This window comes from Mercurialis annua, linkage group LG1-X (genome assembly GCF_937616625.2).
Source record: "Mercurialis annua linkage group LG1-X, ddMerAnnu1.2, whole genome shotgun sequence".
Lineage (NCBI taxonomy): Eukaryota > Viridiplantae > Streptophyta > Magnoliopsida > Malpighiales > Euphorbiaceae > Mercurialis > Mercurialis annua.
In genome coordinates, this window is record NC_065570.1 from 52,178,626 (window position 1) to 52,197,342 (window position 18,717).

Genomic DNA, 18,717 nt, shown 5'->3' on the forward strand with positions numbered 1-18,717 from the left:
ATTCCTTTTCATTAATTTAGGTAATAATTTTGTCTTTCTTGTTAACAACTTTAAGTAAATATTAGAAGTCGGCCCGGGAATTTCCCCATTTATCATGAATCATGATAAATGAATAAAATATTGTATGGTATTTGCATTGCAGGGGAGGAATTAGAACTAGAATTAGTGGAGGCTAATTATATAAAATTTAATTTTAAAAGATTTTTCAAATATTAAAAATTAAAGGAGTTTATTTATAAAAAAATAGGTTTGAAAGGGCTGTTGCCTTCTCATCCCCTTTGGATGTTTAATTGTTTATGTATAAGTTTGTGTCACTAATTTTAAAAATAATGATGTATCAGTTTCATTAAATTTTAAAAATATTAATAATTTATTTAAAATAATTTAAAGCCTAATGAATAAAATATTGTATGGTGTTTGCAGCGGAGGAATTAGAAGTAGAATTAGAGGAGACTAATTATATTAAAATGTGATTTTAAAATATTTTTCTAATATTAAAAATTAAAAATTAAATATGAGAGGGCGGTTGCCTTCTCACCCTTTCATGTACTTCCGTGTTTGGATGTTTATGTATAATTTTTTTGGACCCAATGTTTATGTATAATTTTGTGTTTCTAATTTTGAAAATAAATGATGTATATGATGTATCAGTTCTATTAAATTTTAAAATATTAATTTATTTATTAAAAGTATAAATTAACTGGCATTTAATATAGTTATGAGATTTGAAAGTGAATGTGGGGCGCCAAGTAGCAGCCTAACCTAGAAGTAGAAGGATGAGATGAAAAGGAAGGTGAAAATAAAAAACGTGGGGTATATAAATAAGACAAAAAGGACACATTGGGCTGCCTTATTAGTTTGGGAGTTAATTAGACATAATACCTTCATTACCCAAAGTAATTAGAATAGTACGCTGCCAAGTTTCCATTTAGCTATTTACATTTTCCATCTTCTTTTTTTGATTTTTATACTTTCTGTTTTTGATAAATGCCATCTTGTCTTTTATTCTTCAAATAAAAATAAAAACATCCACTGCAACCCTAACATAATCACCCAAGCTGCAATCTCCGACGCAATCTCTCCGCCGTCACTGCCAAGCAACAACCACTAAAGAAGCCACCTTCAAGATCGCCTTCTCGCGGTTTTCAGAAAATCCCAAGCCTACCGCTGCCGCCGTTGTAAGCCCGCCTCCGACACAAGCCCGATAATAATTTTGCAGGTATCACGACGAGGATGGAGAACTGTTGATGAAGTATGGATGGGGCGAGTAAGAGAGTGAAAAGCCACATACACCTGTATTTAATTTTTTTGTTAGAGGGAATTGTGGGGCTTTTTGTATAATTTTTGGAGTTTTTTTTGAGATTTTTGTTTTGATATATTAGCAATTTACTTTGATTTTGAAATTTAGAAATGAGCAGATGCTATTTTTTTAGTGTTGCACAGCTTGCACTCTTAGTGTTTGAAGAAATGCTTATGAGAATATCTCTTGATGTATGTAATTTTTTGGGTGTTGGCTAACCAATGGTTAACTTTGGGTAAACCGTTGGTTAACTTGTAAGTTAGGAGCTGCTGCAATTAGATTTAGGCAGGCAAACATTGTGGTTCGATTTTTTTGTGTTGTACAACATGTTGCACTTTAAATCGAATCAATATTTTGTGTATTGTTTTAATCCATTTCTTATTTTTGTTTTCTGAACGATGATGTTGATGTAATTGTGGTTCGGTTTTTTTGTGTTGCACAACATGTTACACTCTAGGTGTTTGAAGAAATGCTTGTGAGAATTGTAATATTTTTGGGTGTTGGGGTAACCAATAGTTAACATTGGGTAAACCGTTAGATAACTTGTAATTTTATTTTGAATAAATCATTAATGAAATCGTTAGTAAACAGTTACTGAATTTTATGTTTGTGGTTCGATTTTTTTGTGTTGCACAGCATGTTGCACTCTAGGTGTTTGAAGAAATGTTTGTGAGAATTGTAATATTTTTAAATGTTGGATAACCAATGGTTAACATTGGGTAAACTGTTAGATAACCTGTATTTTTATTTTGAATATATCATTGATAAAATTATTAGCAAACAGTTGCTGAATTTTATGTTTATTGTTAGTTAACCAGTGCTGTACTAATGGTACACCAATGACCTTATTTTTAGTACCATGTTGGTTAACAAATGGTTAATCAATAATTTTAGATTTTAAAAAAGACGATTTAGGTTTTATTTGACGGTTGCTGTTGCGGTGATGAAGGGGAGGGGTTTGTAATAGAATTTTCAACTAGTTTAATAAAAATGTAGGTTTGAATTTGAAATAGTTTTTTTTTTTGGTTAACCAACAGTGTTGGTATACCGCTGGATAACCAAAATCGTATTCCTGAGATTAAAAAAGATATTTATGAGAATAACAAAAGTTATTTTTGCAAAAAAAAAGTACAGATTGTATTTCTCAAAAAAAAACGTTGAGGTAGTATTCTTGAGAATATTTTATCTTTTTTTGGTATTTATCTAAAAAACCCTTAGTTTGGTTATTATGGTGGGCCCTATTTCGCTTTTCACACGGCTTCTCTCCATTGTCGTCTCCTTTTTCATTCTTTGAACTGGGCCCACGCCCATTTGACCATCATTCTTTCTAATTACTTATGACTAAAGTAACCTTCAATATTTCATTTTACAAATAACTACTTTTCGTCAAATTTTGTTTCTTAATCAATTGCTGAATTTGATCTTCGTCTCAAATATTATTTCGATTTATAATTTATAAGAAAAGAAGTGAATTGCTTAACGGGATATAGTAATCTTCTACTAAAAATCGAAGTCGACAACTATTATATCCTCACAGAAAAGTTATCATTAGACGGATCGGCTATTGGCTAGCATTTCAATTTCTATTTGCTAGACAAAATATGCCTACATTTGATTTTCATATTTTCATTCATATACTTGTAGACTAAATTGTCACAAGAAATTTAAAGATAAATTTTCTTTTTTGTTTGTGTGAGAAAAAAAAATTACAGTCAAAACATTAAATAGAATAAATCAATAATTAATGAAAAGGGTAATATAGTCATTCTAAAGTAGTAAGTAAACTTCCAAGAATCAAAGATTAAAGAGCAAGTGGGAGGACAGTCCCAATAAGGATAATCTCCTTTTAGTGCTTACTCCCATGAGTCCCATCTATATATAAGCAGCATCTACCCATTTAGAGTCCACTTTTTCTTAATCAAAACTCTGTTTTTTCTCTCATCAATCCAAAATTTTGTTTGTCTTAACCATCAATTTTCTGGTAAAACAAACAATAATCATATGGCAATTTCGTACCATCATACAGTGCCCAAAAAGTCAAGAAGCAGAAGAAAAGGTTTGAAAAGAAGGTGTATCTTAATGATTAAGCAGCAAAAAACTCGGTTCTATATTCTGGGGCGTTGCGTTTCTATGCTTCTTTGCTGGAACGATCATGCTATTCGTGATTGAAACTGCTTCATTCTTATCAAGAATCGCCAATTTCTGGAGTTTATTTTCGGATTGATCCTCGTGAGATCATCGATGGATTTCATTCTTTGAAGCTTCGCTGCAGCAAGAAATTCAAGAGCTGAGGTGAATTTAGAGAAGAAGAAACGAACTGATCGGGAAGAGGGACTTTGGATTGATGTTTGTTTTGATTTGTGAAGTTTTTGTAGTTAGAAAAATCAAATAGAGCCGCACGGAGATAGAAATCTTGTGGACTGTTTGTTTGTATATAATTTCAGATATCCAACTTCCAATCAAACAAACAAACTGAGAATCAAGTGTTCTGATTGAAATGGACTAACATAAGCAAATCACAAGTATTGAAATGGAATTTCGTTTCTTTTCAACTCGATTCTTACTACGAGAATGTTATAAATTTTTCGGGCATAACACATATATGAGTTCCTACATTATTACACTTCTACCAATTGAGTACATATATTAAAAAACGTCCACATTGGGTCCTTACACCATCAATTGCAAACACATTGATTCCTTCTTTCTATTTCCATCCATTTCCGTTAGAGATTAACTTAATGTGTTTGTATGGACACAAATGGACAGAAATGAACGGAAAGACTTAATTTGGATGAAACTAATAACATAGGGGCCCAATACGGACGTTTTTTAAATATTATTATTCAACCGTTTAAAGTGTGATCATACAAAGACTCATGTATCTGTTAATCCAATTTTTTTAGCAGCTCGGATTCGACATAATAAATTAGGTGAGTTTATCGAGTCAAATATTATAAAATTGTTGTGTTTTAAATCGCTAGTTGTCCCAAGTGCTTATTTGACATGATACGATTTTAAATATTTTTTGACTGAATTTTGAATAATTAAATTAGTTCAACTCGATTATATTTGCATAGAAAAAAAAGGTGGATTATTATCAAAAACATATTACTTTAAATTTCAAATAATATTTTAATTTATTTTATTTTTTTCTATTTGTGAATATCTTCTCAATATCAATGTTCACCTGAATAGAATCGGCTTTACAGCTGCCTAAAGCACAAAATAAGCATGTCTATCTTGAATTCCATTTATATATTATTCATTTAACTACTTTAATTTAAATGTGTGATTATTTTCTGAAAATTCGTTGATGAACCAATTTCATCATGTAAGATTATTAACAATCAATTTAAACTATAATACATGACGTGATTATTAATAACTACCAATTAATAAAAACTATATTAATTAATATATCATTTAAAACTATATATAACTACCTTACATTTTGTATTTTAAATGGATAATTTATAAATTTACGTGAAATACTTAATTCACTTAATTTTTTATTTCCCATTTTAATAAACCTAACCTATAATGTTTTTTTTGATAGAAAACCTATAAATAATTTATAAAAAAAATAGAGAGCATGCATCATTGAACTCTAATCATCTCACCCTTTGCAAGTACCCAATGATTAACCTATGATATTATGAAATGAAATTATCAAAAGGTCAAAACTAAAAAAGTTGTTTAGACAAATTAGATGAATAAATTAAAAAACACTAAGGGGGTTGATAGGACGTAGCATCATCCTCGTAAGCAATCATATATTTGGCCAATTATGATTAGGATTTCCATCACACACAAAAGGTCCTACATTTGTATCAATTCATTAAGCAGGACGGTGTACGTAGGCACTTCTACATAAACGGACCTCAAAAGAGTTTATTTTTAATAATATAATTTTTTCGCTTTAAAACTCATAGCATTACCTATTTTAGAATTTTTATTTTATCAATTTTGTCTATAGCGCAAACTTTTAATACAACCTTACCCACCTTATAAATAATTTATGGATCCGCAACTACACTTAAATATACATCTAATAGGGTATTCACGGTCGGAGAAATATAATTAAAAACCAAGATTTATAAAATAAAATCTTTAAAATTGTATAATAAATAAAGTCAATATGGTTCAAAAATTTAATTTTTAAATATAGTTCGATATAAAGATTTAGGCCTAATAGTTCACTATTATTACGAATATATATATATATATATATATATATATATATATTAAAATAAATAAATAAAATATATACATATGATATTCTTAATCAAACACTAATATAAAATTATAAATAACATTTTCAAACATTAGGAGTGAGAGTTGAAACCGAACAAACATACTAAATTTCATTATCATCAATTTAAACCCACCAAACATGCCAACTTTTATAATCATCACTAATAAGTATAAACAAAGAATAGAAGAAAAGAGTAGAAGTACCCGCATAAGAATTAATTTGCTATTAGGGACACGACTCTATTTTATTTCTATCACATTATTTTGACATAATAAATTAGTAATTTTTCGTTTGACATGATTAATTAGCATTCTTTCTTCATATGGGATAGAAGCAAAAAGTTATAGTTACTATGGAAAAGTTTGCCAAAAAGAAAAACATACATGAAAGGTCATTCCAACAGGTCAAAGATAACTACCACCAAGCTATAAATCAAATGTTACAGGCGTTTGACATCATTTATGTTGAGATCGTAAGTTCAATTCCTTCCACAATCGTATTCGTCCTCAATTATAAATAAAAAAAATTCAAAGATAACTAGATGCCTATTATCATATAGAGCTATTTCTTGATTCATAAATATAAAATGTCACAAACGATGACATGAAGGAAAAAAAATGAGACATTGAGAATGGAGATGGGGAAAAGAGACGGAAAAAAATGAGGAAAAACTAATTGTTTTATTATTGGTATTTAGAAGGAAATGTACATGGCACATATTGATTTAATATATTGACATGTCAAAAGAATTAATTTAATGCCACTTGGATCATAAGGTCGAATTTTTGTTAAAAATTCAATTTTATGATATTTAAACTATTGAATCAGATGATATTCGAACAACATATAATGGAGTCGGAAGAAATAATGATAGACAATATAGTTATAAAATAAAACTTCGGAGGCAATATTATATGAAATTCAAAGTGCAGCAAAGAATGAGTGAATTGGTGAAAGTTAAAAATTTATATTAAGGCTAGTTTAAAGATAAAAAAGTTAAAATTTTAAGGTGAAGGCGTAATTGGAAATCAAGTAAACTATTGATTATAATTGATAGCAGTTCAATTCAAATTCAAATTTAAGTCCACTTTGCAATAGCAATTGAGGGTCTCAGTGAACTAAGTCCACTTTGCAATAGCAATTTAACTCACAATGAGAGTTACAAGTGTATTTTTCAAGCAATTTAAGAGGCATTTGTCCTTTTTTTTTTTTTGAGATAAAAAGTTCTATTAATCAAAAGCTGATTGATCAGCCAATACATAGAATTTGATAATCGGAGGGACATTTCCCCAACCAATTAGATAAACTAAAATAGTCATATGCTACCACATGAGATTTTCTATTAAAACAACATTTATGCATCTCAATTAAGCTAAAGTAGTCATGTGCTATCAAACTGATAATATTACAAAGCAAAGAGTTGTTGTTGAAGACATCCATTACAACCTTTAAAATAAAGGGAATTAGATTAGCTTCGCTCGCCATGATATTACTACCTTTAATCGCACGACTGCTACAACTAGCAGCTATAACTTCATCGTTAAAGTCTTTGATCACATCTTCTGTGACATATCTCCTCTCTTGAACATTAAAGACACCATCGATATTAACGCAAAACATACCGATTTTTGATGAAATCCGTCGTAAGATGGTGGCTCTAATTGTTTTAGAGATCCAAGTCGCTTGCATCGCAAAAAACAATTTCATCTCTAACGATGAAAATAAACTATTCTTAATTTCGATTAGATCAGATCTAATGAAATTAAGATACTAGAATAAAAAATAATTTCTAGATCTAGACCATAAATGGCCAAAAAAGAAATTTTATTCAAAATTAAAGATAAAAACTATGAAGAAAGCTAAATAGACTGAATATGAGAGATTAGGGAGGTGATTTTAGGCCAAGAATGGCCAAAAACCACCTCCCAAATGACAAAAAGAATAAAACTTACTAGAGTTTGAGAGGTTTCTCAAAGAGAGAGACGGCTAGAGAGGCATTTGTCCTTTCAACCTGCTAACAATTGTCATTTAGCATATATTTTAATTTCATGATCAATTTAGTCATAAATTTAATTTTTTTATTAATTTGCCCGTTTTAGCATAAAAGTTAATATCGGAAGTGAGAAACATGCACTGACTTAGGGATAAAAATGGGGCAAATTGATAAAAGAAACTCAAATTTATGGCTAAATTAACTATAAAATTAAAGTACGTTGACTATTGCAAGTTGATAAAATAAATTTCCACTTAAATCTTTTTCAAGCTCATAGATAATTTAGTGTTTTTAAAGCTAAAATAAAAATTACCCTCTAAAAAAAGCTACTATAAAATTTAGAGCAAATTACTATAAGACCCCTTATATTTGACATAATTTACTCTTTAGTCCATCCTGTTTGAAAATTAAACGATATGACCTCTCACTTTTATTCTCATCAACAATTTAGTTCCCCCGTCCATTTTTGGTGTTAGTCAACGAAATTAAAGGATTTAGGAGTAAATTAATTTTTAAATATGAGGGACAAATCGTTGATAAACACAAAATTGAGGGACCAAATTGTTGAGAAAAACAAAAATGAGGGACCAAATCGTTGAGAAAAATAAAAGTGGGGGACCATATAGTTTCGCTGACTTCGTTGACTAACACTGAAAATGGACAGAAGGACTAAATCGTTGACAGAAATAAAAGTGAGGGGTCATATTGTTTGATTTTCAAATAAAAGAGATTAAACTGTAAATTATGTCAAATGTGAAGAGTGTGATAATGATTTGCTCTAAAATTTAGCATTTATTGAAAATCGATTAAACTTAGTTTCAAATTCCACATCAAACTTATACAAATTGTTTTTTCAAGGCTCACAAATAAATATTTATGGAAAAATTGAATCTTCATAAAGAACTACACCCTCAAACTCTTCTGAATGATAAGAAAAATATATAAAGAATGTTCTGAAAAGGTTTACATTTACAAATTTTGCTCAAAGTTGTTCTTACATCACAAATGAAATTAGAACACAAATGTTTGTCGAAGTTTCATAAAATTTGTGAAGGAAACTAGTCATTACTCATATTTAATTTCTTTATTCAATATTATGCAGACATAGTCCAGGATTGTATGTTTGCCACCTACAGTCGTGAACTCTTCAAGGATCAGAATATATTTAGTATTTGCGCAGTCTATGCCATAGACTATCTTTTTTACGCTCGTATCATAAACTGATTGTAGCTCTGACTGCAAAGTTTCAATTTTTAAAATTTTAAAATTCCTAGGATCGTAGATCCAGGCTAATAATCATCGACGGTCCTCGACTTTTGCCCTAGACTTCCGTAAACCCCCCAACCTTTCAAAAGCTTCCCTAAACCCCCCAACTTTTGTGGCGGCGCCATTCACGGCCCTTATAGACGATACTACCCTTTTGATTTTGGCGGCTGTTCTTTTTTTTGGAAAAAACAAATAGTGGCGCCACATGTTAATTGACACGTCATTTAATGTCAAAACAAAATTGAAACACCCAAAATACCCTCTAAAAAATTAAACCAAATCAAATTTACTTAATCAAATCCAACCCACGGTCAATTTATTTACAACCGCCCGCCAAACCGAACCACTCACCGCACCCGCCGCCGACCACCACCCGCGCCCGCCGCCAGCCAATCGAAATCTGTTCTTGGAGAACAGATTCAGATCTGTTCTCCAAGAACAGATCTGAAATCTGTTAGATCTGCATCTGTTCTTGGAGAACAGATGCACATCTGTTCTCCAAGAACAGATGTGCAGAAGACGAGCAGCAGCTCGTCTTCTCAGAGAAGACGAGCTGCTGCTCGTCTTCTGAAAAACGGAGAAGACGAGCTGATGCTCGTCTCCTCAAAACAGAGAAGACGAGCAGCAGCTCGTCTTAGCTCGTCTTCCCAACCGAAGAAGACGAGCAGCAGCTCGTCTTCTCACAACTGGAGAAGACGACCAACAGCTCGTCTTCCCCCTGAGAAGACGATGAGCTTGGTCGTTTTCTCACCTGAGAAGATGACCGGAGGCGGGTTCGGTTGTGGCGGTTCGGTTTTGATAATTCAGTGGTTTGAATGGGTTGATTTGCTTCGATTTTTTATTTTTGTTTTAATTAAATTTTAATAGTTGCAAGGGTGTTTTGGGTTTATCAATTTTTTTTAGATATTTTGCCACATGTCAGATGACACGTGGCGCCGTCTTTTTTTTTTTAGAATTGTAGCCGCCGAAAAAAGACGGCGCTTAGGGGTATTTTCGTCCATAAGGACCGTGAATAAGCGCCGCCATAAAGGTTGGGGGGTTTCGGGAAGCTTTTGAAAGGTTGGGGGGTTTACGGAAGTTTAGGGCAAAGGTCGAGGACCGTCGGTGATTATTAGCCGTAGATCCATGGAGATACGTTTGTAGAATGAGTTAGTACTTAGTAGCTTTGCTTCGACCCGTCTCTTTGAATTTCATTAACTTAGATAAAATTTGTTGTCGTAGACTACATTTATCTTTAAAATTTAAATATAATCTAATACAATTAAACATGCAATATAATTAATAAAGTCATCTTATTTGTATACACTAGTGTCGCTTTATGTATTTCACACGTAACTCGTAGTATGACTCGTCAAATAATTATATATATTATGGTTTAAAAAATTATATATATGTTTAGTTAATAATTATTTCTATAGTTATAAAATAGCATATTATTGAAATAATAGTTAATTAAAAATAGTTTATTTTATTTATAAAGAATATAAATAGAAATATCAAATAATAATTAAATCAGTAATTTATTAGAAATAGTTTATCTTAATTAGAATTATAAACGATTAAATAATAATTAAAATAATAATTATTAAATATTTAAAGTAGTATATTTTAGGTTTTTTTTTTTTAGGAAAATAATGATTCTATTAAATCATATCAGAAGCAGTTACAGTTGTGAGAAATTCAGGAAAGTGACAAGCCCACTCCTGATGACCTGAAATGGAACTGACATATTGCGCTAAAACATGCGCTGCCTGATTCGCACATCGTCCCACGAAAATAAAACAAATATTATCAAACTGCTTTATAAGCTCCAAACAGTCCTCCACTAGCATTTCTAGCTCCACAATACTCGGATTTCTTATCTCCCGAATTACATCCATCGTATCCGACTCTACAATAATATTATCTTCGCCTTTTAGCCAACTAAGAGCCTCCCGGATCCCCATAATTTCAGCTAGACGGGGAGAGTAACAACCGAACATGCTACACTGCCTAGCTAGCACAATATTACCCAACCAATCACGGACAACAATACCAATCCCAATCCGCTGCCTACCTGGAAATACCGCCGCATCGGTATTTACCTTGAGCCACCCTTCAGGAGGAGCTTTCCAATGAATCATACCATCAAGATTGCCAACCACCATTTCTCTAAGCTGAATAGGGCCTGAGTTAGCTGAGGCCCACCAAGCAAGCTGATGACAAGCTGATGACGAAGCCTACTGCTGCACCATGTTTTTACGTCTGAAAAATGGTCACTGTTCATCTCCAGCCCTGCAAGCCTCCAGCAATCAATAGCCTTAATGCAAGACGAGAATAGATGCAAGGCTGTTTCCTTCCCCGACCTACACACTGGACAGATTTCCTCAACAAAGACATGCCTACTAGCCAAGGCATCATTGGTAGGAAGATAACCCGAACATAACCGCCACAAAAAGTTCCGCATATGAAGAGGTGCTTTGACATTCCATATATCGGCCCAGATGCCTTCACTGCCACTCTCCATGTCCCCAATCAACAATCCATAAAAACTTTTGACGGAAAATTTACCTTTAGGATCGAGCTTCCACCACCACCTGTCCTTAACGTTTCGATTACTGATAGGTACATTTAAAATTTGAACAATTGTCTTGACATATCATTAGGAGTAGTTTATTTTTGTGTTACTCTAACTCTAATTCTAATAATGATCTCAATAGTTTTCTAATTAGTAAGTATATTTTATAAAAGGGTGGCGATATTTTTAGAGCAAATTTTGATACGGCCAGAGCAATTTTTAAAATTTGGACATTACTATCCTTTTATATATACATTACTACCCTTTTTTATATTGCCTATTAAAACCCTTAAAATTTGGGTGCTACCTTTTATAAACAAAAATAGTAAACTAAAAAGATGAAAATAGCCAACTAATTATAAAAGGATGGCAATGTCCAATTCTTAAAAATTGCTCTGCCCGTATTAAAATTTGCTTTGAAAATATCGCCACCCTTATAAAATAAAAAGAACATTAATATAAATGTATTTGTCCCGTCCCATCAGTGCTTTTTTATATAGCGTAGATAAAATTCCAAAAGATACACTACAATGTTCAACACAGTTACAAGAATAATTTAGGGACTATGGTGTATACATGATCATCTAGCCCGATATCTGTTCGGTCAGCCTCCGGCCCGCTTGAGCTGAGATTTGACACTAAATTTTTGATCGTCATTCGGCCTATCATTAAGTGTGTTTTTTTCCGGGCGGATTTGGATTAAAATAATTGGTTAATTTTTAAAGTAGGTTCGTTGAAGTCTGGCCTGAGCATAAAGATAAATAAATCATAAGGATCAGGTTGGGATAGTAAATATAATGCTTGAATATGGTTTCAACCGGGCCTGAACAAAAATCTTAACCCCATGCATCAAATTCGCCAAAAGTATGCCTGTAAACATGTACACTAGATAAGTGGTGATAAAAGTTTGTAGTCCTTTATCTGTGAAAGGTTTACTACAAGAAATACTAGAATTAGCAGAAAATATTTTTACCGCTAATAGTGGTAAAATTGTTACTATTAACATATAGCAATAAAAAAAAATTGTGGCATGTTGCTGCTAATAAAATGTTGTCTTAAGTAATTGGTAACAAAATTTACTATAAAATGCCGATATAACTTAACTAATGGCGAAATTTTTTAAAATTATTGCTGCAAAATATTTTTTATCAGCAAAAAAAATTAGCTGCAAAAATTATCGTTGCCAAATAAGGAAATTCTTATAGTGTTATTGTCTCTTTTATATGAAAAAGTTATTAAGTGGTGATTGAATGAAATGCTGTGAGTTCGCAGGTGATTGGAGAAGTTTGATCGAAAAGTGATTGAAAACTGCACTTATTTAGCGAAATCCATGTCATGTTATCGGGTTTAGTTTTCGAATTATCTCGAATTTCTTACAAATATAATTATTTTATATTAGATTTAATGAGATTTGATGAATTCAAAATAAAAAGATAAGTTGAGACACTGGTAGTAAAAATTATCAAAAAAAAATATATCAAGAGCTCTCTAATTTGAATTTTCTTATTAAATCATTAATTTCCTTAAAATCTAACTTTTATAAAAAAATTAAAAAAGTTTCAGGTACGATATTACAAATAAAATATATATTTTATTTTACATGTTTATTCAATTAGATACAGCTATATTTGAATATTCAAAAGAATCTTAAAAAATCAATAAAATAACAGAGACAAAAGAAAGAAATGAAAAGAAGAAACAATTAGAAGAGTGGAGCATGAAGTGAATTTGCAAGTATAAGGATATTTGATAATTTAATTTATTGTTTAATTTAAAATTTTATGTATCTCCTTAGACTTGGTTTGAAAACACAGTTACATCATAATATATTCAGTATATAATTCTAAATTTTATCAAACATCATCTAATTAACATTTAAAGTAATTAGCATAAGCTCCTTTTCAAAACTCACTCATTTTTGTTAGTCTTACCAAATTGCATTCCTCATTTGATAAGAAACGCAATACCGGTGGATCTAGTGTTACAAAGTAGACCATTTTTTTGGGATCTTCTTGGTTCCATTATCTAACAATGCCAAGTTTCACTCTAATAATTGGATCCAATTTTTTGTTTTACTCTAATTATCCCTTCTTTTGAAAGAGCAAAGAAAGTTTAAATGATTTATTGTTTTTATTTAGTACATGTCACACGTTTAAAAAATTTACAATCTTACATAGTGAAATAAATTTAACTAAAACTTTGTTGAAAAAGAGAATTGTATATTGATTTATATTTTTTTTAGTACATCGATTTTAGAGAAATTTTTAGGTAGACTCAGTCCACCACGTTATTCATAGACTAACCTATCACATTATGACACGTCATTAAAATAATGACAATCTTATAATATTACTATTCAAATGTGTAAATTATAAATAACAAACAAATTTATAAGATTGCCATCATTTTAATAACGTGTCATTATTTGATAGGCTTAGTCTATAGATGACGTGGTAGACTGAGTCTATATAAAAATTTCTCTCGATTGTGCTAGTTGATTAAATTTGAGATCTCAAAAACTAAATTGGTCATTAATATATACTTCTCCTAATAAAAACAATAAATATTCAGCTCGGTTTATTCAAAACCTCTAAATTCCTTCAAAATCTATTTTCCTTCTTCACCCAAAAAAGATCGAAAGTATATTAAAAAACGGACAGATTTTAAATTTATGTTTATTTCAATAATTAGTTAAAAACTGAAAGGGATTTAGATTATGAAAAATTGTGGGGTGTAGAGTTTTAATAACTAGACATCTAGTTTTATTTACTTAAACATGCCCAGAAACACATGTTTTATTATTTAAAGGTCTTTTTAATTTGTCCGTGACCCTAACACGTCAATATAAATGCTTAAAATACTCTATCGTTTAATTTTCATGTCGTTTTTGTTTGAGTTTAATAGTAACACAATTTTTTTTAAGGGAGAAAACAAACTAACACTGTTAATTTTATATATACTCCCTTTAATCTATTTTAAAGGGGACTTTTTCTTCCTATTTTTTTATGTCTCAATTTGACGTTATATTACTATCTAAAGTAAAATTTTAGGTTAGATTTTCACTTTTAATTTACAATGTACTAATTTGTTCAAACAAGTTACAATAGTTTTGAAACAATTTATAAAATAACTATTTATAAGAAAAAGTAAAAAAGATGAATTTAAATTTGTATTTTTTTGAGAATGTGTGCGAAATACACCAAAATCTTTCTGAATGGAACAAATGAGTATTTATTTTGTTTGTTTGGATTAAGTCTAACACAAAGTATAGTGAAAAGAAAGAAAAAAGACCTTGAAAAGTTCCAAAGGAGAGAACAACAATATAATTCAAGCAAAAGAAAAAAGAATTCATAAACATATTCCAAGAGTTGTCACCTTTATGCTTAATAGTCCTTATAATTAAGTATGACTAATTTCTCTTGTTGCACCATAACACAGTCATACAGAGACAACAAAAAGCAAAGGAAAAGAAAGTAGAAATGGCAGTAATTAGCAAACCCCACGTAGTTTGTGTTCCATTCCCACTTCAAGGCCACATTATTCCAATGCTCAAGTTTGCAAAACTACTTCATTCCAAAGGCTTTCATGTCACCTTCGTCAACACTGAGTTTAACCATGACTGCATTCTTGATTCAAGAGGTCCTAATTCGTTAAACGGCTTGCCTGATTTCCGTTTTGCAACTATACCTCTTCAGCACCCACCTTCCAATTCTCACACTAGTTTAGCCTTGAATTTGCATGCCCTACGTCAGACTTGTCGAAAGGATTTCTTGAGTTTGTTTCGTCATCTTGTTGCTGATCTCAACAACGACGGATCCAATCCTCGAATTACATGCATGCTCTCGGATGCTATTTTGAATTATAGTCTGACTCTTTCTGAAGAGCTTCACATTCCTAATGTGTTGCTTTGGAATATGGGAGCTTCTGGATTTATGAGCTTTAAACATTCTCGTGATCAAATCAAACAATGTATTGCTTTTCTCAAAGGTACAACTTTAAATTTCTCCCAAATCGGCTTGCGTTTTGTTTGGTTCATTTTTTTTATTTCTTCCATCTCAAATTAATAGATATATTCAATTTTTTTCCTCCAAAATTATAACTTTATTATGTAATTATCAAATTTACTCACATTATGAATTATTATGGAAAGACAACTGGAATCACGAAAAAACAAAACTTACTGCTACATTAAATAAGAGCAAGTGTTGTCTTTTTATAAATTAGTTCATTTTATCAGAAAAATCTATAATTTTTTTTTTTATATTTATCCTAAAATACCTATCAATTTGCAGATCCTAGTAGTGAAACAGGTATGGAGAAGAATTTGGAGAGCATGATGGAATGGATTCCAGGAATGAAAGGAGCTAAACTGAGGGACCTTTCCAAGTTCATCAAAACGAAAGAACAAGTAAACTCCGTCGAAGATTCAACTGAAGGTGACATCGGAAGAGCTTTGAAAGCATCGGCTGTTATATTTCACACATTTGATGCTCTTGAATCTGAAACTTTAAAAGACCTCTCTCTATTCTTTAAAAAGGTATTCAGCATAGGTCCTCTACAATTACTTCTGGACCAAATTCCTGAAGAACAATACAATTCCATAGAATGCAATCTGTGGAATGAAGAGGCAGAATGCATCAAATGGCTTCATTCCAAAGAAGCCAATTCGGTTATTTACGTAAATTTTGGAAGCACTACGGTTATGACAGCTGAACAGGTAGTCGAGCTTGCTTGGGGACTTGCAAACAGTAACCATAACTTCCTGTGGATAACAAGGCCAGACTTAATAATGGGAGAATCAGCAATTCTGCCGCCTGAATTCCTGGTTGAAACTAAAGAAAGAGGTTTTATAGCAAGCTGGTGTCCGCAAGAGGAAATTCTGAACCACCCATCAACAGCGGGATTCATGACTCACTGCGGATGGAATTCAATTCTGGAAACTATCTCGTCAGGAACTCCCATCATCGGCTGGCCTTTCTTTGGAGAGCATTTTGTTAACAGCAGAAAAAGCTGCAATGAATGGGGAATTGGTACGGAATTGGGCACCAATTTTCAAAGAGAAGATGTAGAGAAGCTTGTCAAGGAATTGATGGAGGAAGAGAAAGGGAAAAAGATGAAGGAAAAGGCCATGGAATGGAAGAAATTAGCAGAGGAGTGTGTGAATAGTAATGGGTCATCTTCATTCAACTTCAACAACCTCGTTAATGAAGTGCTGCTGTCAAAGAATTGAATTGCCTACGAGAGGGTTCTTACTTTTGTTATCGTAAATTATTTTATGTTTCTGTCTTTAACTCATTATGATATTGTCTTAGTTAAAAATTTGTGTACTATTTCATTTCAGGATGCGATATGTGAGCAATTTATTTCGCTATTTGGATTCTATAATTTATTCAATGTTTTGTCCTTGTAGTCTGTAATGATATACGCTTTATTTGTAATCTATCTAGTACAAGAAAACGAAAAATATCGGAAATGAAAAAACGAGAAACATGTTCATAAAAATAGGTTTTAAATATTACATTTCAGAGTTGTGATATCATGCTGGTTTCTGCAATTTCACTAATGTAAATTACAATCACTTGTTCTTGAGTGAAAGAACTAATTCCTGCAGATGCATATATCTTCAACACAACCTCTTAGACATAACTTTGATAATTATCCATCTCTTATTATGGCAGCTAGTGTTATCCATATATATGATTCTTTATCTTTTGGAATTCAGTGTTATATAATGATATGAAACACTTCTCAAAGTCGGTCAAATATGCTAGGAAAAAAGACCGGCACATCAAAAAAAATTAAGATAAATTTCTCACAAGGTATTTTAAAAAAAACCGATAAAACTAAATTTATAAAGATTATTTGTGCATATTTCGGTTTAAGCTTGTTTCTGATGCGGCTCGAACAATCTCGTCGAGTAAATGAGTAATTCTTGAGTAAGATGTATGCTCTGCTTGCTCAGTCTCGAGGGACTTTTCCTAACTCGTCAAGTGGCTCTCCTCACCTCGAGCTAGCTACTTTTGTTTTGTTGATTAGTCTTTTAATACTAGTTTATAGCACATCTGGCTTTTTCATTGTTTCTAATTGTGGAGTTTGGATTTTTTCCTAAATAATTCCTCTAATAAAACTTATTACGGTCCTCCCGCCCCAATCCGCAAGTATCAATTGCGGATTCATGGTCAATCCATAATTGATACTTGTGGACTCCCCTTAATTGTAATTAAGGGGAGTAATTGATTCCCACATGGGAATCAATGACCATTGACGTCAGTGGTCATTAATTCCCGTGTGGGAATCAATAAAAAACCCCTCAATTCTCCATATTAAAAAATAAATCCTTTTTTTATTTTTTTATTTAAACCAAATATTAATATATAATTTTTAGTATGTTATTGTCGGAATATTAAAAATGTAAAAATTTATTATAATTTAGAATAATGCTATAATTTATAAATTTTAGTATAATTATATAAATTAGTTGTATTTTAGTAAAATATAAAGGGTTAGTCTAATATAGGAAAATATTATAAATTCATAATTGTTATAATTATTTATTGTGAGTAAAATGTCATTAAAAATGGTATTTAGTATAATTATATAAATTAGTTGTATTTTAATAAAATGTTAGGGGTTAGTCTAATATAGGAAAATATTATAAATTCATAATTGTTATAATTTTTTATTATTAGTAAAATGTCGTTAAAAATGGTATTTAGCATTTTATTGTCGGAATATTAAAAATGTACAAATTTATTATAATTTAGAATAATGCTATAACTTATAAATTTTAATAAAATGTTAGGGGTTAGTCTAATATAGGAAAATATTATAAATTTATAATTGTTAGTATAATTTTTTATTGTTAGTAAAATGTCGTTAAAAATGCTATACATTTGAAATTGCTATCATAATTTGTGGAGACCGGCACGATTTCAGGATTAGTATTGTTGTATTTTATATGTCAAGTCATGTAAACAATAGTCATGTATTTTGTAAGTAATTTTTAATATTTTTATTAATTTTCAATTAATAGATATATGTTAAAATGAATTTATATTTAAATTAAATTTTTATTTTTTTTAATATATTCAAATTAATGATTGGACATTAAATGCCCAATCATTAATCCCAATGATACACCAATCATTGGGAGACAAAAATGTCTCCCAATGATTGGTGTCCTTAATCATCCGATTAAGGGTGATTAGCCCTTAAGGGCTTTTAGCATGAATCCGCAAGTATGACTTGCGGATTCATGCATGAATCCGCAAGTCATACTTGCGGATTCATGTGGGAGGAACGGCTTCTGTAATATGTTTTATTAGGGGAATTATTTAGGAAAA

The 18,717-nt window shown here is 31.0% G+C and overlaps 2 protein-coding genes across 2 annotated transcripts; one reads left to right on the forward strand and one right to left on the reverse strand.

The window, feature by feature from the left end:
- Positions 1–10,460: 10,460 nt before the first annotated feature.
- LOC126672917 (uncharacterized) lies at positions 10,461–10,940 on the reverse strand. The gene has a single exon (XM_050366868.1). It carries the CDS (start codon positions 10,938–10,940, stop codon positions 10,461–10,463), a length of 480 nt encoding a protein of 159 aa, XP_050222825.1.
- Positions 10,941–14,853: 3,913 nt separating this feature from the next.
- LOC126672925 (7-deoxyloganetin glucosyltransferase-like) lies at positions 14,854–16,635 on the forward strand. Its single transcript, XM_050366877.2, has 2 exons — positions 14,854–15,361; positions 15,667–16,635. Exons 1-2 carry the CDS (start codon positions 14,854–14,856, stop codon positions 16,602–16,604), a joined length of 1,446 nt encoding a protein of 481 aa, XP_050222834.1. The 3' UTR covers positions 16,605–16,635.
- The last annotated feature ends 2,082 nt before the right edge of the window (positions 16,636–18,717 follow it).

Bases quoted from the DNA above. Each gene is read 5' to 3' on its own strand.
- LOC126672917 (XM_050366868.1), bottom strand. From the start codon at position 10,940: ATGATTCATTGGAAAGCTCCTCCTGAAGGGTGGCTCAAGGTAAATACC.
- LOC126672925 (XM_050366877.2), top strand. From the start codon at position 14,854: ATGGCAGTAATTAGCAAACCCCACGTAGTTTGTGTTCCATTCCCACTT. The intron at 15,362-15,666 runs GTACAACTTTAA...ATCAATTTGCAG, and splicing joins ATGTATTGCTTTTCTCAAAG to ATCCTAGTAGTGAAACAGGT.